At 42.1% G+C, this 21,610-nt stretch overlaps 1 protein-coding gene and 1 long non-coding RNA gene across 6 annotated transcripts in view; one reads left to right on the top strand and one right to left on the bottom strand.

The window, feature by feature from the left end:
* The window catches only part of LOC110262247 (uncharacterized), a 117,563-nt gene extending 108,241 nt beyond the window's left edge, over nt 1-9,322 (bottom strand). For 2 of the 3 annotated variants that reach the window (XR_014816101.1, XR_014816102.1), the window contains exon 1: nt 3,956-4,289. This is a non-coding gene — a long non-coding RNA (uncharacterized LOC110262247). Of the gene's footprint in view, nt 1-3,955; nt 4,290-9,235 lie in introns of those variants that run through there. The other variant, XR_002347080.2, reaches the window with a different exon arrangement.
* Nucleotides 1-21,610, top strand: part of CCDC146 (coiled-coil domain containing 146) — a 132,505-nt gene that overhangs the window by 108,448 nt on the left and 2,447 nt on the right. Inside the window, exons 8-17 of one of the 3 annotated variants that reach the window (XM_021102558.2) lie at nt 674-901; nt 1,559-1,745; nt 5,534-5,629; nt 6,213-6,383; nt 9,565-9,653; nt 9,742-9,906; nt 11,138-11,362; nt 13,195-13,423; nt 17,442-17,570; nt 18,397-18,534. In XM_021102558.2, the coding sequence (XP_020958217.2) occupies nt 674-901; nt 1,559-1,745; nt 5,534-5,629; nt 6,213-6,383; nt 9,565-9,653; nt 9,742-9,906; nt 11,138-11,362; nt 13,195-13,423; nt 17,442-17,570; nt 18,397-18,534 (1,657 nt within the window). The remainder of the gene's footprint in view (nt 1-673; nt 902-1,558; nt 1,746-5,533; nt 5,630-6,212; nt 6,384-9,564; nt 9,654-9,741; nt 9,907-11,137; nt 11,363-13,194; nt 13,424-17,441; nt 17,571-18,396; nt 18,535-21,610) is intronic. The other 2 variants (XM_084977403.1, XM_084977404.1) reach the window with 2 other exon arrangements.

The following is a 21,610-nucleotide window of genomic DNA, read 5'->3' as shown; positions in this document are numbered from 1 at the left end:
ATGAATCTTCTGGTGACTGACCTTAAAAGAAGAGGAGGAGTTCCCATTGTGGCTCAGAGGATAATGAATCCAATGAGCATCGATGAGGATACGGGTTTGATCCCTGGCCCTGCTCAGTGAGTTAAGGGTCTGGCGTTGCTCTGAGCAGTGGTGTAGGTTGCAGGTGAGGCTCGGATCTGACGTGGCTGTGGCGTAGGCTCACAGCTGCCGCTCCAATTCCACCCCTAGCCTGGGAACTTCCACATGCTACAGGTGTGCCCTCCCCCCAAAAAAAAGAGGGCAAAAAAGAAGCAGACACTAATTGTTCTAAAAGCCAAGACCACCAGCGCCAAAGTTGAGAAATTTACATCTGTTCAGGGAAGCTGGTAAGGATGAGGGTAGAATCCCAGGAGACAGTAGCAGTGAGGATCTGGGAAGCAGGTTGGGGCTGGACAAACCCCTGCCCTCAGTGGAGACACCTTCTAAGTCCCACTCATCTGTGATCTTCACCCCACTTCTAAGATCACTGTGATCCCTGACTATCTGCTGCCTGGTCAGGGAGTTTAAAAAAAGGTAAAGACAGCACGGGCTCAAAAGAAGGCAAATGTGTGTGTGTGTGTGTGTGTGCGTGTGTGTGTGTGTGTGTGTGTGTGGTGTACACGCACATGTGTATGTATGTACGTATCCCCCACAGAGAAATGGAAAAGAAAAAAATCACCCTAGAATGCGAATTCAAAGAGCTAAATGACTCCCTAAAGAAAGTTGAAACCAAAATTAACACTATAATGGAAGAGAAGGAGGACGTAATAAAGGAAGTTGAAGGCAAACGAGCCTTACTTGAGATTAAAGAACGAGAATATAACCAATTAGTCAAGCTTCTGGAATTAACCAGAGAGAATGAAGCAGCTTCACTAACTGAAAGGTTAGTTATATTTATGTGGTTCCTTCTGTCATCTAAATTTTTCTTTAGTTTACATTCAAGGATACAAACATAGTCTGAAACATATTTACGTTGATTCGATAAACATTTTTGTAAGAATGTTAAATCAAGTTTTACTACAAATAAAAGAAGTATTAATAAAACACTTCGAAGTATTTTTTCCACCCTTTATTCACTGTCTTCATTTTTTGTGACCAAAGCTTAAGGCTACAATCTATCGTATTTTTATAAGTTTCTGAAATGCCCCTCTGGAAAATTGTATCATCGGAGTGTGTTATAATTGAGGGATCTTTTTCCTGAAAATGATGGTATTTCTGAGGTAATCATGATTTTTTTTTTCCTAATGGGAGAAATTTCATGGTGTGATTCCCTGGGGGTGTATTAACTTCCATTTTTAAGTAACATTTCAGGGAAACTAGCAAACTGTCTTTGCCAGTGTGCTCTTCCATTGGGTTGTTAACTGTTTTTAATGACTGACTCTAAATGACAACTTGCAATCAAAATTGCTTTTGGCATTACCTTCAATTTGATTCTAACATGAGAGGAGTTCTGTATCTATCTGCTGAGCATCCTCACTTGAAAAACATGAAGGGAAGCTGATGACAAGTCACTTTCATATTCTCTTTTTACTTGGAACAGAGGGATCTTGGATCTCAATTTACGAAACTGTCTCATTGACAAGCAGAACTACCATGATGAACTTTCTCGTAAGCAAAGAGAAAAAGAACGAGATTTTCGCAATTTAAAAAAGATGGAGCTACTCCTCAAAGTGTCCTGGGATGCCCTCACTCAAACTCAAGCCATGCATCAAAGGCTTCTGTTGGAGGTAGGTACTGAACACCGCTATCTGATAAGTTCAGTGCCGTCTTCCTGAAGTAAAAGTATTTCAAGAATTTGTTTTTGCTCTCAATAGAGAAAGAGGGAATGGAAAAGAAGGAAGAAAAAGGGAACTTGAAAATGCATCCAACCTGTTATGGTGGCTCTGTCCTACAGTAGATTTCAATCTTTGGGCCAACCCCAGAGTAGAGAAAAGTCTTGTTGGGATTAAGCACCAACCTGGCTGGGGGAAGCAATGAGGCCATCCATTTCTGGAAGAGCTAAGGGTTCATGCCAGAGCAGAACCCAAGTGGACCACTATCTTTAACCAGTTAAAAGAGGCAGATCCAGAACAATTTTTATTGTAGACTACAACATTTGGGGACAAGATCAGATCATTTAGGTATAGACGGACAGTCCACCTTCACCTCTAACTTGCCAAGGGCCATCAGAACCCGATGTCAGTCTCCCAGGCTCATTCTGTGCAGTATCAGACTGTACTCCAGTCAGAGGATGCTCAAGAAGCTATTACCATCTTACTTCCTGTCCTCCCAAATGGAAGGTTTTGGTCCTCTCTCAGGTAGCACGCCCTGTGTTAATTGACCAAACGCTGCTGAAAGACGCATCATCCCTGAGAGACCTTGGGCCCCAGGTTTGGCCAGAGCTTCTTTTGGTGAAAAAAGAGAACAATCTCTGAGATGAAGCACCTGGGGGTACAAAAATCCTAACTTTTCTCTTCAGGATTGTCCTGCTCCCTGACCTTATAGAGGTTAATGACCTCAGAAATTTAAAGAGGAGTTTCCAACTATGGTAAACACTTCTAATCCTAACCTACAAGGTTAATTCTCCTCTCCTTCAGAGCATATGGGAGGTTTCTACCCTCTGCCATGAACAGGGTCATGTGACTACTTCTGGCCAATGGATTGTGGGCAGAAGTAACACATATCTCTCCCAGCCTGGAGCATCTAATTACCAGTGTAGACCCTCTAGCTCTTTCCCCCTCCTGTGGCTACTGGAAGTACATGATGACACAGAGGGCTGTAAAAATGGAAGCAGCCAGGAATGCTGAGCCAACAGTGGTCTTGGAGTTGATCACCTTGATTGGCCACAGGCTTTATCAGAGCAAGAAATAAGCTTTCAATAAGTCAATTACCGTGACTTAATCAGAGGGTTGTTTTATTCACATAATAAAAAAGTCCAAAAGCAGGCACACAACAGGTAGATGTAATGAGAAGTCTAGGATCCTTTTAGCTCTTTCTTCTATCATCTTTAAGATGTATAATTTTTCTCCAAGGTCACAAGATGGTCATTCCACCTTTGAGCCTAAGATCACACAGGAGTGGGGAAGGGCAGAGAGCAAAAGGAATATAGAAGCTGACCTGGGAGTTCCCGTCGTGGCGCAGTGGTTAACGAATCCGACTAGGAACCATGAGGTTGCGGGTTCGGTCCCTGCCCTTGCTCAGTGGGTTAACGATCCGGCGTTGCCGTGAGCTGTGGTGTAGGTTGCAGACGCGGCTCGGATCCCGCGTTGCTGTGGCTCTGGCGTAGGCCAGTGGCTATAGCTCCGATTCAACCCCTAGCCTGGGAACCTCCATATGCCGCGGGAGCGGCCCAAGAAATAGCAACAACAACAAGATAAAAGACAAAAAAAAAAAAAAAAAAAAAAAAAAAAAAAAAAAAGAAGCTGACCTGGCTGACTTTTTTTTTTAACAGGAAAAAAAGTCTCACAAGCCCTATCCAGAGATTTCCACTTAGATTTTATTGGCCTGTCCTGGCTCATATTGTCATCCTCAGCTGCAAAAGGGTCTGAAGATTTTTGGATACATTGCAGCTCTGAACAAAACTGAGGTTCTGTTAGTAACATTCAAGTGGAGAGTAGATATTGGCGAGGCAGACAGCAGGCTCTGCTCCCAATGGCTCACCTTGCTACCTCTTCCACAAACCAATTCCTTTCTGAAACCAGAGGGCTGAGTTTGTGCAGAGCTGAGAAACATGTCAGAGAAACAAATAGCCAGAGTTCAAAAACTAACATCATTCACCACAGTACTGTTTGGAATTTAAAACTTTGGAAATAACCTAAATGCCTGAGACCTGAATCCAGGAAAGTCTGTCAGGAGCATTTAGTTGACAGAGTTGCTGAGCAATGTGCTCTCACGTCTTCTGTAGAAACCTTCTAAGATTCTCTAGTCCCAGTTAGTGTACATGTACACATCTGCCTACCTTGGGAGCCAAACATTTGGAGGAGCCCATTTCTGGACGTAGTGACGGAGAAATAGAAAAGGACCAGGATGCTTGCTGGACTCCAATCTTCCCAGGAAGAATTAACTCCATCCTCCTGAAGGAGAAATCAGTCTTCCTCCCTGGCTTCTTAATTCTGCTATGAAATCTTCCCTGATTATTCAAGTCTGCATTGAGCTTTCCATTTCCTCCCTGCTGCAGCAATTATCTGCCCATCAAATATCACAAAGTCTATATACTGCTACATGGAGTTCACAAGGCCTTGTCTCATCTTCCTAAGTCCAGTGTGTGCTTTCAGCAGCTGGCTCTCCGTGGTAGGAGAGGCCATGGGAAGCAGGGAGTCATTAGCCATCTGTGGGTACAAAAGATGCTACTGAAGATGCATGGGTTTGTGGGTGTGGGATCCAATGACACACTCTAGCTACTTTAAAAGAACAGCATGAACCTCAGAAGGATCCTGTTAAGTGCCCTTTAAATCAGTAAGGAGTATGATCTTTCCTTCTTGGGACAAATGTCAATATTCAACCTTGGTGCCTGGAAGTATGTGTTGTCACGCTGGGAAAGGAACCACATCAGACTGGAGCCAGGTGCTTTTAGTATAAAGATCCAACTCTAAATCTGCTCTGACTCAAGTGTGCAGTCAGCACCCCAAGATAACTCTTCCTATATCCTTGAATGGTACCCCTTCCCCCAGCAGCTACCATGTGTCTTTTTCCTCTCCGCCCTCTTCTTTATCATAATGAATCCAACAAGCTCATTCCTAATAAGGCAGCCAAGACTGATAGAATGAGATATTGCCTTCTCTTCAAGGTAGTGTGATGGAAGACAGAAGCATAAGCCAGTTTCAATGTAATAGCAGAATTTCAAGTGTTAAACCAAAAAGTTAAGCAGCTTTTCTTTTGTGAGAACTTTCCAGCCACTCAAACTACTACCCAAGAGTAGTAACTATTTTGTTATTAATAGTTCCTACTTTTTCTTTAATCTTTACGATTTCAGAAACGAATTCCCATTTTATAAGTATAATAAATATCATTTGAATATATGTTTCTAAAGGACCGAGTCATGAGTTAGAGAGGCAGTAAAATACAGTGTTAAGATCGTGGGCTCTGAATTTAACTGCCTGGGTTTGTACCTACACCACTGAGACAAGGTGCTTAAATGTCTTTGTTTCTCATTCTCCTCATCTGACAATTGCAGATACTATTACCTACCTCGTGGGGCTATTGTGAGGATTAAATAAGATCATACATATAAGCACTTACAACTTTAACACATAGTCAATGCTTGATAAATGCTAGCAGCTATTATTAGTAAGATTTTTATTTCCAATGAATGAGAAATAGAATATTTGCAGCTGGTCAATTATAGATTTTTGGCAAGCCGTCACATTTTAATTTAAATTTAACTGTACAAAGGAATGTTCAACATAAAAGGCAGTTTCCTTGAAGACTGAGAATTGTAATTTGCCCACCCTCTTCAAAAGATTCATGGTGGGGTTGATTACATGACATTCAAGATTTCTTTCTTGTACAAATACTTGTTTTAAATTTTCATTTCCAGATTGAAGCTATCCCTAAAGATGATTCTCTGTTATCTGAGAGAAGGAGGGAACTCCACAAGGAAGTTGAAGTAGCCAAGAGGAATTTGACCCAACAGGTTAATATCAACTTTCACGTAGGCGTCCGTCTAACAATGATTAATACAATCTTGTGCTTTTAACTGTGTTCCATGAAACATCATTAATAGGAGAGTCATCAAAAACAGTATGATCCTATTTAATGTGGGTATGTTTCTTTCTCTCAGTCCCCTCCAAACCCACATTAAAACTTTGGGGGGAAAAGGGATCTGTTTGAACTAGCAAAAATTATGCAAATTCATGGGATTTTTAAAGTAAAAAGGCTGTTGATAAAACAAACAGTCAATGTTGTATCTCACCACCATCTCATTTCACATTTAGTTTATTCAAACCACTGTCAAAGTATTTTAAACCATACTTCTATTTCTCTTCAAAAAGTTATTTGAAAATATAGTCTGAAGGAGAAAATGTTCTATCATGTTAAACATGTTATCATGTTTATGCATTCTTTTCTAAGATAAATACTTGGTGTTAGAGCAGCATAGTTGTTTTGAGATTTAATAAAATAAACTCTACACAGAAAATTTAAAAGGTAATCTGAGGTTAACGACCTTCTTATGTTTCTTCCAATAAAGACATTATAATATTTGTGTTCTTCCAAAGAAAATCCTATCAGAAGCCGAGTCCAAGTTAGTAGAACAGCAACTTGCTGAAGAAAATAAACTTTTAAAGGAGCAAGAAAACATACGAGAGCTGGTGTTCAACCTGGTCCGTATGACTCAAATCAAAATTGATGAGAAGGAGCAAAAATCCAAGGACTTCCTCAAAGCTCAGGTAACTGCCTTCTCACAACTATCCATTAATTACTGCAAGAGTCCAGGGTAGCCTCATTTTAATACAGTGTTCATTAGAAAGCTATGATTTTAAGCTTCCTTCAAGGTCCAGTGACTACCCAGCTTTCCTAAACAAAACTCAATCATACACTGAAAAACAGTCCCAGGATTCAACTACCAACAGCCAACAATCTAGAGAGTAAAAGAACCAGACTGGTAACAATGAGCAGAGGACTTGAACAGATGACCTTTTGTAAGAAGAAGGTGGGTACCTCCAGGGGATGGGGCCGATGGCCACACAGGTACTGATGTCTATGATTCACCACCTCACAGCCCACTGGGACTTGCCCAGAATTCGGGAGCCACAGCATCCGACCGCTCTCCTTCCCAAGTTCATCTAGCCAGCAGCATTTACACCAAACTCCCTCAGACAGTCACCTTTACCAACTCCACCCCATGACTCCCCCGGGCTCCCAACAAAGTACCTGAGCGGACCCAGGGCATTATCTGCAAATAAAAACAACAATGAAACCAAGAGCAAAACAACTGCCGATCATGCTAGCTTAATTCTAATTTAGAATCAGGTATTCCACATAAGGATTGTGGCCAGAGGACCCCTGTTAAAAATGAATACCGTTAAGACATGTTACAAGAGCACAGCTGCCCTGACCAGGTGACCCAGATGTTGGCTGTTTCTGAGTGCAGCTTTGTGTAATTCTGAGCAAGTATGCACACCAGGTAGCATTTCTCGTTCTCCAGAAAGAATTGACATCAAAGCATTAGCGGCCATGAGGTTAAATCCAGAGGAGAGAAAACTGAGGTGAAAATCTCCAGCACACAAGCCACAGCAAATGATTCACACTGACCTTTAACTGTCTATTTCCCCTCCCTAGAACATTTCAGAGAAACTAAAAGATGCTTAGCATGGTTGGGGCCTGGGAAGATGAGGGAAAGAGTGTCCAGTAGTGACGCCAGAGAGCAGGAAAAGTCAGGGGGCAAAGATGGCTTAACTCTTGTTGAGCAATTTGGACCCTGGTCCCAAAAGCTGCAGCAAAGCCCAGGAGAGCTCATGGGGTAGTTGGGTTTCAGCGGCTGAAGAGCAATAGTGGGAAGAAGGCAGCCTGAGGGGACACGGGGGCTGAGGGGAGGACACACAGCAACAAAACAAGGAGAGAGGAGAGGGCAGAAGGTTTGAGGTTTTAAATTCACCTCAAAAACGGATACATATGAGATGCAAACTATTGCATTTAGAGTGGATAAACAATGAGGTCCTACTATACAGCGCAGGGAATTATATCCAATCTCTTGGGACAGACCAGGATGGAAGATACAACGAGACAAAGACTGGATCGCTGTGCTGTACAGCACAAGTTAACACAACATTGTAAAGCAACAATACTCTAATAAAATAATCTTCAGTAAATAAAAAACAACTGATAGGAGTTCCCGTCGTGGCGCAGTGGTTAACGAATCCACTAGGAACCATGAGGTTGCGGGTTCGGTCCCTGCCCTTGCTCAGTGGGTTAACGATCCGGCGTTGCCGTGAGCTGTGGTGTAGGTTGCAGATGCGGCTCGGATCCCGCGTTGCTGTGGCTCTGGTGTAGGCCGGTGGCTGCAGCTCCGATTCAACCCCTAGCCTGGGAACCTCCATATGCTGAGGGAGCGGCCCAAGAAATAACAAAAAAAAGAAAAAGAAAAAAAAAACAACTGATACATGTGTTATCTGTGTGACTAATCTGTCAGCCAAACCTCATTATGAACAGAGCTAATTCAACCCTTTAACTGATCTCCAAGGAGGTATATTCTTTCTCTTGAAGTGTGAGAATCAATAAAGAAAAAAATATTGTTTTATTTAAGTATCTTTACCATTTGGGAATTAGTCTGTTAAGCATTAGCTCTAATAAACTATAATTTCTATGAGACGCGTTCAGCAAGTTCATCGTTTATTTTCATACGCCTCATCTACATCCCTAAGATTAAATGTGAAGGGGGAAAAAATATCAGTGTGGCCACCATCCCCGAGACAGAGTAGATAATGCTGAATATTTTTATAACTTTTAATTCTTCATACACACAGTTACTTAAATAATGCTAGTTTCTTCCAGACTCCTGTTCTCACTGAGAACATAAAGTTGCTACGTGGCAGCCTTGGCTTTGATGCCTAACTTCTATTGAATTGTTCACACCTCACACTTAGCTCTCACAGTGCTGAAGAGAAGCCTGGCAGAAACTATTTCCTCTGGTTTCTACCAGCAAAACATTGGACCTCATCTTTGAATACGTTTCTCACCCTAGATGAGGGACCCAGCATCTTTGCAGTTGAAGAAAGTAACAAGTACATTTAGCACTTGGTAAATTTTGAGGATTTCAGAAATGTCACTGCTGTGTCAAAATATTGGTGTGTAATCTGTGTCACACCTGCCTATGGTTCGTCTCAGAGTGGAGCTTCCTTGTGTAGGAAAACCCACCTACTGGACAAAAGAATGGAAAGGTGCTTTAAAATCATGGCTTCCTCAGTGTCACAAGATACCACCCAGGAAGGAGTTTCTTTCATGGCTCAGTGGTTAACGTATCCAACTAGGATAGATGAAGATGCCGGTTCTATCCCTGGCCACACTCAGTGGGTTAAGGATCTGGCATTGCTGTGAGCTGTGGTGTAGGTTGCAGACGTGGCTCAGATCCCTTGTTGCTGTGGCTGCAGCGTAGGCCGGCGGCTGTAGCTCTGATTTGAGCCCTAGCCTGGGAACTTTCTAAACAACAAAAACGATACCACAGAGGCTTCAAAACATACATTTATCAAAACCGCTTACAAGCCCCATCCCATCATCTCTCTTCCACAAATTCCACACTCACCCAATCCAGCCGTGCCATCTGTAGTCACTCTTCGGCTCCTGGAAAATTTCCCCAACTTTTCTTTGGCAGGCTCTTTTCTTTCCCTCCTCTCTTGTTCCTACTCTCCTTTAATTAACCCTTTTGTCCCAGCCAATGTGATTCCTTTCAGCTGACCAGGAAATTTTCAACTCTTTCCCCTACGCTTCCCTCTTGAGCTACACAAGCCACCTGGTGGAGATGGAATTGTCCTTAATGGATAAGAATGAGATGGGATGAGGTTAGGAGCAATCACATGTGTTGGTGGTGGTGGGCTTTAAAAAAATTTTTCACACATATTTTTTATATTTCAGCAAAAATATACCAGCATTGTTAAGGAGATCAAAGCCAAGGACCTTGAAATCAGGGTACACAGGAAGAAAAAACGAGAGATTCATCGCAGGTAAAAGAATTAGATGAGAATTTATCTAATTAGGTGGGGGGAAAACATCTTTATCGAATAAGTTTCAAAACTATTTTTATTTTCATAGACTCAGAGAGTTTGCTAAACTGTATGACACTATTCGAAACGAAAGAAACAAATTTATTAACTTACTTCACAAAGCTCACCAGAAAGTCAATGAAATAAAAGAAAGGCATAAAATGTCATTAAATGAACTGGAAATTTTAAGAAATAGTGCAGTTACTCAAGAAAGGTAAGTATTATAATAACTACTGTTTGTAACACTTTCAAAGGTTTCTCTTCTGACTCATTGAATGATAAAAGACCCTGGGAATGAAATAGAAAATAAAGAGTCTTCTACAAACTAGAAAAGCCCTTGCGAACACCCCTTGCTTCACAGCTGACAATCTAAGGACTTGAATGTGATTCCTTATGCTTCTGTCTCAGAGCCATGTTTTTTAAGTGAATGGAAAACTATAATCTGTAACTTTGTTCACTATGTCTCTTCAATTACTCATCTAGAAAGAAAAGCACAGATTTGATAATTTGTGTTTAAAGTTAGAAGATGATCGAATGTTTATTAACCAGCATCCTGTGATTGTAGATGGGAACCATCTGATGTGCTCGTGCGAGACAGCATAGCAGAGTGGTCAAGAGAGGTGCTTTCTAGACTCAAGTCCCAGCCCTGCCACTTACTGGCTGTGTGACTTTGAGCAAGCCACCTTCTCTCTCTGGGCTCACTTTTTTTTTTACCCATAGAAATAGTCCTTACTGTATGGGACTTTTTGATATTAAATGAGTTAATCCATGTGAAAATACTCAGAGGTATCTGACAATGGTTTTGTCTCTGAGTATTTTTAAAAACAAAACAAAATATTATTTACTATGTGCCAAGATCTGGTGGACTCTTTCACCTATATTTAGTCTGTGATCCACAGAGTCTATACACCCTGAACTCTCTGATGGCCATTATTGCCCAGTGTCTTTTCATACAGATGTAACGAAATGGGCTTTCTTGGGGGTGGAGGAGGGTAGAGGAGGGAGGGGATTGGTATGAAAAGGAAAATCTAACTTCATCAGATTCTTGTCCTGCATGAAAGTAGGCCATGCTTCATTCAGCATTTATGTGATGCTGTATTGAGCCAGGCACTACCTCAGTCCAGTGGACAGTGTCAGATACAACCACCTCTGCCCTCAAGAGAGCAGAGCCCCCTAGGATGACAGAGCAGTAGACTCTTGTTTTGATAAAAAAGGGGGGGGGGTGCAGCAGACGCTTTGGGCATAAAGGAAAGATGTCCTAATCTAGATTAGGGGGAATGGGAGACCTGGGAAGATTACAGAAATTCCTGAGGATAACTCTATGATCAATATCTTTACTACTAAAGCAAGAGCTCCCTGGATATTGCTCGTTTCGGAAGTCTTCATTGCTTTTAAAGAAACTAAAGGAAATTACCGTCTTCTCCAACTGCCTTTTATTTTTAAAGAAAGCTACAAAATTCTATGCTGAAGCATGCCAACAACATTACCATCAGAGAAAGCATGCAAAACGATGTGTGCAAAATCGTAGCAAAACTTCAGGAAATGAAAGAGAAGAAGGAAGCCCAGTTAAATAACATCGACAGACTTGCCAACATGATCACAACGATTGAGGAGGAGATGGTGCAGCTTCGCAAAAAATACGAAAAAGCCGTGCAGCGTCGAAATGAAAGGTAAGAACTAGGAACCCGATGTGAGAACAAGGCACCTAGAGATCCAATTTAGAAATGCTGCTCATTGTTCTGTCTAGACCTGACAGTGGGTCGTGAGGAACATGTGACACTCAGGTTTCCTTAGTCTTTGGTGGGGGTGGGAGTGCAGTATATTTTGCCTGAAAATAGAAAACCCTCTCCTCATGAGAGAGACAGGCAAGAGTAAGGTCTGGGAAGTTACTTGCTTAAAGATCAAAGGCTTGGCATTCCCACTGTAGCCCAACAGGATCTGCGGCATCTCTGCAGCACTAGGACGCACGTTCAATCCCTGGCCTGGCACTGTGGGTTAAGGATCCCATGCTGCCCCAGATGCACTATTGGTCAGAATTGCAGCTCGGATCTGATCCATGGCCTGGGAACGCCATATGGCTCAGTGCTGCCAAAAAAGCAAAAAAAGAAAGAAAGAAAGAAAGAAAGAAAAGAAAAAAAAGATCAAAGTCCTTTCCCAGTCTACCAGTCAGGGCCAAGATACCATCAAATTACTTCAATATAATTGATGTAAGCAAGTCTTTGATGCTCAGATCCACTTTGAGGACAGATTTGGTCTTTTTATGATATTTATTAAGGTGTTAAGCCAGTTCATTGTCTTAGCGAGGAAGAACCTCAAGAGAAGCATTATTTCTCTCCGGTGTCATCTTCTTATTAATTGGTTACTACTTCACAGTTTTCCCAAGTTGCCTGTGCTCTGAAAAATCTGGCTTGTGAGATGGTAGAGCCCTGTAGTACTTACATCTGGTATTAGATTTTTTTTTTTTTCATCGAATCTGGATTGTGTGCTGTTTCATGTAAGGCTGCGTTCTGTGTTAAGGGGTGGGCCCAGGAAGTACGATATGGTGGTAAAGCCTGGCTTCTGTTGTCAAGAAAACAGAGAGGCTCATGAGATAAGCCAGTGAAGAGCCAGCAAATGAGACAAAATGCAGAGCTAAGATTAGCCAAATACAACACTGTGTACACATGTTTTGAGGGAGGAGAGAGAGAAGGAGAAAGAAGCAATTAAAGATGAACTCTGGGATAATGGATATGCACAGCGCAGCGCTTTGGGGAGGGTTGGGGCTTCAGGTCGTGACGAGCACCCCTTTTTCAAAGGGCTGGCAGGTGTTTTCTCTGGGAAAAGAAAGTCCTCTTATTTGGCTCCTGGCACAATCCAAAGCATTTAGGCAGTCTGTTCCCAGGCCCTAGTCAGTTCTGTGGGGCTGGAATTCGAACATTCTTACTTTGTTTCTTCCCCATGGTCTCCTCACAAGGAGGGGTCCTTCGCCTGGCATGATTACAAAGGACAGGATTTTTGCCTGTTGATGGAGAAACGTGCATCGGAAATAATTAACTTTAAAAGAGCCTAATGGGCATGGCAAGTTAGAGAGAACAGAATAGCTCTAAGAAACACATTCCCTGGCCCCCTGCCTGGGTAATTCTGGCCAGACCTCTGTTGACAAGTCTGGCCCTGTAAAAGGGTCTGCAGGAAATCACGCTATGGGATCACATTGTTCTTGCATGGGCAAGGACATTCTTTCCCACCCTGGGAAAACCTTTGAGGCTTGCAGAGAGTCTACGGTCAGCCAATAACACTTTCAGCCCAGAGTCGAGATGCGAAATAATCCTTCCTCCCCTCCATGCCCAGAACAATTCAGACTGTGGCGTTTAACCAGAAAGCCAACAGTGAATCTCTATTGTCGTCTGGAATTATACAGTGTCGATGTGTATTTTGGCACCCAAATCCAGAGGGAATCACCATGACCAGTAAAACAGTGGCTTCTGCCTCCTCTCTTAGCCTCTACCTCTCAATTTGACCACAGCGGTGTTCAGCTGATAGAGCGGGAAGAGGAAGTGTGCATTTTTTATGAAAAAATAAATATCCAAGAGAAGATGAAGCTAAATGGAGAACTTGAAATACATGTCCTAGAGGAAAAGATCCGATTCCTGAAACTGAAGATTGCCGAGAAGCAAAGGCAGATTCACGTGACCCAGCAATTACTGCCAGTCAAGAGGTCTCTGGATGCTGATTTAGCAGTGCTCCAGATTCAGGTGGGGAAAGCGTTCATGCTGTTCTTCCTGGGATCATTTGATGCTTTTTCCTTTTTTTCGCCTTTATTGGTTTGTAGGTTGAACAAGTTCTTACACGTAAATCAAGCCAGGCTCCTTCTGGTACCTTTAAAAATTCATGAGTTAAATGCCCTGCGTAAAAATCCCTGTGAACCCTGCTCCAGGCGAGAATCTGTGCTTCAGGCGTCTGAGCTACAGGTTGTCTTTGTTTCCTCCGGAAGCACTTTCTGCCTTTCTCGGAATTTAGACCCTCCCAAATCTCAACTCTAGCTCAGCTTCTTCAGAGCTCAAAACTTCAGTAATCCAGGCTTTTACTACCACCAGCATTATTATGTTTTTGACACTTGCTGGAAAGGTCTTGCAGACCTACTTCTCTTATTTTTGGTACTCTTGTCCTCTAGAGCCAAGATTGTTGTTTCTTATTAATTGGCAATCCCATGTAATTAAACTTTTCTTTTTTTTCTCTTTTTTTTGGCATGCAGAATTTCCCAGGCCAGGGATTGAACTGGTGCCACAGAAGTGACAACACCAGATCCTCAACCCACTGAGCCTCCAGGGAACTCCTGGACTCATTAACTCCTATAGTTTCCCTATAATTGAATAACTTTGCCTCTAATATGGCCTTTTTAAAGTGGAATATATCCATAAAATTTAAACATAAAATGGCAAATAAACTTTTAAAAACATGAATATAAAGCTGTTTTCCTCACATGTAATAATTGTATTTTCATAGTGAAAATAGAAAAAAATGACACTAAAAAAATCTGTAGCCTAAATTTTTTTCCATTGACTCAATGTAGTAGGAACACATTTTAAACTACATTTTCTAAAATGCCAGGTTTGCTTTCAGGTTTCTTTCCGATTATAAAATTAGGACATACTCCATAAATGAAGTTTTGAAAGAAAATACAAAAATTTTAAAGGAAAAAATAAAATTCTATCTCCAAGATATAATCACTATTAAAATTACTGGAGTTCCCTTCATGGCTCAGTGGAAAAGCATCTGACTAGTATCCATGAGCATGCAGGGTTGATCCCTGTCCTCACTCGTGGGTTAAGGATCCAGCGTTGCTGTGAGCTGTGATGTAGGCCACAAATGTGGCTCAGATCTGGCATTGCTGATTCAACCCCTAGCCTGGGGAACCTCCATATGCCATGGGTACAGCCCTAAAAAAAGACAAAAATAAATTTTAAAAAATAAATAAAAGTTAAACGAATAAATAAAATTATCAAAAGTCTCGAGAAGATCCTCTGGTCTTTTTCTAGATGTACAAGTAAATAGTTTTTATTAGCTCAAGATATAGACACAGTGCTTTTTAAAATTTAATCATGTCTTGAGAATTCACAGGGCTCAATGGATGATGGGTCTCCTTTTTGCACAAATATGCCAGCGTTCTGATTCTAGTGTTCTTTTAGCCCTAAGTTCTCCCATTCACTTCTTTGATAAGTGTAACCCTGAGTTGGATGGATTGGCTGGAACATGCCCCAGGCCTCCCGAGAAGCCTCCCCAGGATTCCCGTGGCTCTGACTCATGCTTCCTGGGTGTGGTCCATTTGGGCATCCACTTATCAGTTCACACACCCCAGGGCCTGGGCCACATCAGTGCAGCCTCGGGACTGGCTCTTCCTTCCCCCCTACACACACAGAAGACCATTCAGGCCAGGCCTGTCTCTGTGCCTGACTTTACTGAAGACTTGGGGGACTGGTATAAGAGGATACATTAAAGAAATGTAAGGAACTTTAAATATCAGACAAGTATGGCATCAGAGTTCATAGGAGCACCCCACCACTGGGAACAGTCCCCCAGCTGTGTTACCCCAGGCAGTGCCTGAGCCTAGCTCCGTTCCACTGGCTTGCCCTTCCATTCCCCCAGCTCCCCTCCACAGCCTCACCATCCCAGGCACCCCATATGTGTCTCAGTCCATTTTACAGAATAATTTGGCTCTTTCCGGGTCCTTTCCGAAACACGTTTTCAGGGCCATCTTTGCCCATGCTAAATGATCAAGATGCCCAGCAGAATGAAAGGACTTGAAATTCAATAAGACCCACAATAGAAAAATTCACTCTGTATTATGGAAGCATTTTCTTTGTGTTAATTGTAAATTAATACTTCTGTTCAAAAGATAAAATTCTTTCTATAAAACCAGTTATCTGGTATGAAATATGAACTCCATTTACCCAAGAGGAAAATCCTGTCCATTCAAGGATAGTATACCGTCTGGTGTGAGCCTTCGCCATTCTGACTGCATGTGAAATGAAGCATAGGGACCGTGTGTTATCAGCTAACTGTTCCATCAGAGTTAGTTCCAAGCTTAAGAATAGTTGAATAGACAGAGTTCCCTGGTGGCCTGGTGGGTTAAGGATCCTGTATTGTCACTGCTGTGGCATGGACTCAATCCCTGGCCCAAGAATTTATGTGTGCTGTAGGTTCTGCCAAAAAAAAAAAAAAAAAAAAAATTAAATAGAAAGTTTCACATTGGTTTTCAAACAGCCTCTAATTATTTAATTGTATACTCAGCACTAATTACATAGGCCCTTTGAGGATATGATGTGAAATTTCAGGCTTCAGGCAAGCCATGTTTGCACCATGCCGTGCAATGCCGGATCCTCATCATATCCTGTTATTTGTCATAGCTGTAGTGTTTTGTGTGTGTGTGTGTGTGTGTGTGTGTGTGTTCAATCTTCCTCTTTTTTGTATCATTTTTAGAATTCTCTTAAGGCTTGCAGTTTTATTTTTTAGTTGCTCGAAACAGTTTTTAATCATCAAACAGTCCACTCCAAGGATTATCGTGAGTCACATTTCCCAGCAACATTTTACTTGCAATAAGAGCCCGTTTTTAGAGCTCTTGGAAGTCACGTGAACTATTTTAGAACACAGGAAAACTATTTTATACAGAAGAAGGAAACAGTTTTTCCTCAAAGGCCCACAGGAAAATAAGATCAATCGAGGGACCACTTTGATAAATAAGCACAATAATTTTTTCCTTGTGAATTTCCTAACTAAAAAAGATGTTAAATGTTAATACTAAAGACCACAAATGCTTAATTACACATGCATGGATACTTTCACTCCATAGTAAGCAGTCAAGAAGTGTGGCGAGAGAGGAAGGAAAAGAATTATTCATGTCACTATTTGAAATTCTTTTTGTTGTGAGAAGGAGCACAAATCAAAAATTTTAATTCTACCTGTATCACTCTTGGATACATTATAAAGTACGTTAAATATATTATCTTGTTTAATGGATCAACCCCATGAGATGGGAACTTACTCTCCCGTTTGATAGTTGAGGTGTAGAGAAGATAAAAGGATTTGCCTGAGACCATACAGGTTTTCAGGAGAAAAGCTAAACGTGACGGCTCTTGGCTTTTAGTGTGTTCTACATCTCTCTCTACAAAACAATGCAAGTGTGGCTGCCACTCCTACTCGGTAGGTTCTGTATTTCTTCACCACCTCTAAATTCTCAGAGTCAACAGATATAGTTGACATATAAAACATTACATTGGGTATTTACTAAAGAAGATACAGATATTCCTCACAGACTGTACATTGTGTTGACCTAGTAATTAAGAACTGTATTCTTCTTTGGGGAACCATTAAGCCTAATGCCAGAAAATGGTTTTAAACTGGGGTCTAATATGTAGGGTACCTTGTATGTTGTCTACCCTGACCCCTGTAACAGTGTGCAATAAAGAGAGGGTAAGTCTGTATAGTTGGAGCTCTGCAACTGCACAGAATCCCATGCATACAGCACAAAATGGGAAGTAATAAATGTCAGCTCTTTTTTGATGACCCAGAAGTTGCTGCCTTGCTTTGTAGGGTCAGTTGCAGACATCGTCCTCATGGTCCCGTGAGGAAGCCAAAACATTGCTTGACCACAAGTCCGGCTGATGGGGTGTTGGGAATTCCCTCTCACCTTTGCCTGGAAAGACTCTAAAGAACCTAGACTATGTGGCTTTAAGATTTACTGAGCAAAGTTAATGTTTCTCTCTTGTTTAATAGTTTTCACAGTGTACAGACAGAATAAAAGACCTGGAGAAACAATTTATCAATCCCGACAGTGAGAACAGAACACGCTTCCTTCCAGGGAAAGATATGACCGAAGAAGAAATGATTAAAAAAATGGATGCGGTAAACAATCCTTTCTTAAAATACCACCTCTTAGCCGCTGGTTGATCAGTGTCACAGATATCTGTGGTACTGTGTCATGTTAGGCAGATGCATCCCTCATTATTCTAGCCACTTAACATAGGCCCTTCATTGTAATCTAGTCACAAAACCTAAGCTTGACTTTAGATGCTTGCCAAAAGAAGTATGACTTTGGTGGTCCCAAGATGCCCACCTTTGTCTCACAGCCCACAGGGGCACTTTTGGCATCTTGGCATCTTGAATGGATTCATCTGTTGTCCTGAAGAGCCTATCAGAGGAACGGCAACATGGAAGTTAGATGGAGCTGAGAAGGCCATTCTCTGCCATGGGGAGGAAGAATTTCCATAGCTCTTGATGGGTAGGGGTGTTAGGGATGGGAAGTCTTGGCTTAGTCCAGCTTTAAAGGCCTTCTAGAGTTACCTTGGGAACTATGAAAGCAAGGTGTCTTCATTAAGGGGGAAAAATAGTGCTCTAATTAGGAAAGATTTGGGAGTTCCCATCCTGGCTCAGAGGAAATGAATATATAATCCACGAGGACATAGGTTCAACCCCTGGCTTTGCTCAGTGGGTTAAGGATCCAGCATTGCCATGAGCTGTGGTGTAAGTCACAGATGCAGCTTGGATCCTGCGTTGCCGTGGCTGTGGTGTAGGCCAGCACCTGTGGCTCCGATTCAACCCCTAGCTTGGGGAACATCCATATGCCGCAAGTGCAGTCCTAAAAAGACCAAAAACAAACAAACAAACAAAAAAAACAGGAAAGATTTGGATTCACATGACTTTTTCCTATTACAATTGTTTTCGACCATAGCTGGAACTACAGCTGGCCAAGAAGGAGGAGAAGTTGCTGGAGAAGGATTTCATCTATGAACAGGTGTCTCGGCTCACAGACAGGCTCTACAGCAAAACTCAGGCCTGCAAGCAGGACACACTGCTCTTGGCCAAGAAGGTCCGCCAGAGTCCCGCCTCCTCTTCTGCCCTTCCCCGCCCATCACTTTCCATTTTCCATAGACGGCTTAATTTTTGGAGAGACGCCCCAGAGGGGATAGACCTTATGACCACAGAAATCCAAAGATGTAAAATTAAAAATGTCAAGATGTCTCTTAGAGAATTGTCGAAGATAAGTTTCAATCTTATACCCTGAATACTTTATAGTGGGAAGTCCTAAGCCTTTCAATGACAGTATACAAGTTTCACTTAACAAGATACCTACAATGATCATCTTCATATTTTACATGTCAGATTAAATCCTTTCTAGTTCCTTGTGAAGGGAGGGCCTCGATTACTCAGTGGTCTGCACGGGAACTCCCTGAATCCAGAAGTCAGCCAGAACCCAGAAACGGGAGGGGTCTATTAAAGAGAACACCAGTCGCACAATGCCCAGACCTATTCCACCCTGGGGTGGAGCCACCCCCAGGCCCCACTAGTGAGGAAAGGCCAGTAACGTGGAGCTTCCTCATTCCTAATCGTAAAATACCAGGCCTGTCAACCGAAAGTTACAGGGCCAGGCTGGGACTGCTAGAAGCTACTCCAGGTGGAGCAGCCAGCAGGAGGGAGGCAGACAAGCAGAACATTGCACCTTTGGGTTTTGGATGGTTTGCTGCCTGCCTGGCCTCCCCAGGCCCTTGGAGCATCCCTTCATGACAGCACAGGGATTTCAGTCAGTCAGCAACATTACTGGAGCTGCTGAGCGCAAAAGGGAAAGGGCTCGCTGTCCGCACCATCTGGTGGGAGAGACAGATAAGACACCACAAGTAACAGTGACACCCACACCCCCGACTGTGGGCTCCTGAGGGCAGTGATTTTTCCTCAGTTTAAGTTTCCTCAATGCCTCTTATGTACTAAACTCTAGATAAACTTCGACTGAATAAACAGTCCCATTTTAGAAAGAGTTCTGGCCCACTAAATAAATAGGAAATGACTGTCAATCTCAAGCTTTCTTGGCCATTTTTATTTGGCCTTTACTCTTCCACTCTGACCACTGATCACTCCAACAGCACCTGTGCAATCCAGGACTTTACCTCAGAAAATAAGAAATGTTAAGACTTGCTTAGGCTCATGAACTTTTCCTGAATTAGCACGTCCGAAGTTCCTTGAAATGTTGCCTTCCTTCCTTTGGCAAAATGAATTTCCCTTTCTTTGGGGAAGGTGGTTTTTGCCAAAGGCCGGCTTGTCAAAGCTGAGGACAGAGCCCCTCCAGAAGTCAAGTGTAATGCCAGAGAAATGCAAATGGTGGCTGCTGAGACTGTCCACATGGTCAGGAAGGTTCCAGCAAGACTGAGTCCTGTCCTCGTGATTTATCTCCCTTTTCTTTTCCCCACTGTCTATCCTCTCTACCTGGCCGTTTCCCCCTCCATTTAAAATAATCTCCTCATATAGACAGAGCTGGAAGGTAGAAAGACATTCAGATCTCAGATCTGTGATTTCCCCATACTAGCAAGTAACACTGAGAAAGATACATAAATGACCTTAAAACTGGGTTTCCTGATCTGTTAAATGAGTGTGATATCAGCTAACGTGGTGGTGAGCATTAGATAGTCAAGCAGAATTGGCCTGGGCCCTTGCGGGTGTTCATCTGTCATCTTTTCTAGAGAGCTTATGACTCCTCTTACATTTCCCAAAGGAAGAGAAAGTGGGAAATCTCAGCAATAACATAGAGAAGATGATTATACCATCCTTTTTTTTTTTTAATTAATGGAGGAGAAGGGAGGTTGGCTAGTTAAGACACACACTCAAGTGTGCAATGGCTGATTAATGAACAAAATTTAAGAGAGAGATGGTGATTGATCACCGAAGCTTTGAATGGCAGTCATTTCTATTCAAAATATGCTTCCTGAAAATTAGTGCAGTGTGGAAGAGTTATAAAAATGTATATTCCCTAGTCCCTTAAAGAGACAAAGTTTGCACATAATAATCAGTCATTGTATTTTCAGAAGCAGGTAAATCACCAGCAGCATGTTTCTGTAAGCAAATGTACAGACAGAATAATCTACACTCTATTAAGAGGAGAAAGTGTGTCAAGGTCAGGTGTAGTTTTGGAAGCTCATATTCATGTCTCAATTGACCTTGGTTCGAAGAACTGAATGATTAAATAAGACAGAGAATTTTTTCATTCTTTTGTTCAATAAACATTCAACTTTAATTGTGCCTCCTATGTTCCAAGCACTGGGAACATAAGGAATAAAACCAACAGTCCTCATCCCCACGAAGATGACACTCTTGTGGGATGACAGGCTACAACTAAATACGCATATAACCTCGTGTCAGTAGTGAAAGGATATGAAGAAATAATAAGGCAAGGCGATTCGATTCAACAGTGAGTGCTGGTGCTGGGAGGGGTCACCCCTCACTGTCCCACCAGGGCTGCAGCCTCATTGAAAGGCAGTGCTGTGGGCCAGAAAGCTTACAGAAACCACCAATTCCAATTTTATTTCATTTCTGTCTTTTAAAATCAATCTTTCCATTTAGTCTTATCTCTGAATTCTCTGACAATAAACAAATGATATGAAAAGGTAAGTGTGTGTGAGCACACACACACATAGGAACATTGCATTTCAAATTACTGGCCAGGCTGTCCAGTCAGCTCATGCTTGCTTATGACCTAATAATGATGCATCCCAGGAATTATGATCCATAATACAAACACATGGAAGTGTGAGAGTTACCCTTAAAAATCATTACAGATGCTGATTATCTTAATTAAGCAACAAGTAAGTAATACAGTTCTGTTCTACCAGATTTTTCCCCTAGAATAAGCAACAGGCTAATAACATGGCAAAATCAGGCCGGAACTTAGACATCGAGAACACTCTTTCTCCTGTCCTTTTCACCCGTTAAAAACAGAGACACTAAGATATTCCCCTCAATACCATCCACCTGGAAATCCAGTAACTAGATGAATAGACTTCTTTCTTTTCCCTTTTCCTTGTCCTTATTTACATAGCCAGCATCTTGGGCTGAATCGCTGAGGTCTCTTCCTATTCTTTTTCTCTGTGAATTCCCAGCTAAACTCTCCTTCCTTCAGG

Source organism: Sus scrofa, chromosome 9 (assembly GCF_054392235.1).
Source record: "Sus scrofa isolate SSC_HxYL_T2T_F1_AM1 chromosome 9, Sscrofa_HxYL_maternal_Yorkshire_Landrace_v2.0, whole genome shotgun sequence".
NCBI classification, from domain to species: domain Eukaryota; kingdom Metazoa; phylum Chordata; class Mammalia; order Artiodactyla; family Suidae; genus Sus; species Sus scrofa.
The sequence above is the reverse complement of the archived record's forward strand: the minus strand, read 5'-3'. Positions and strand labels throughout refer to the sequence as shown.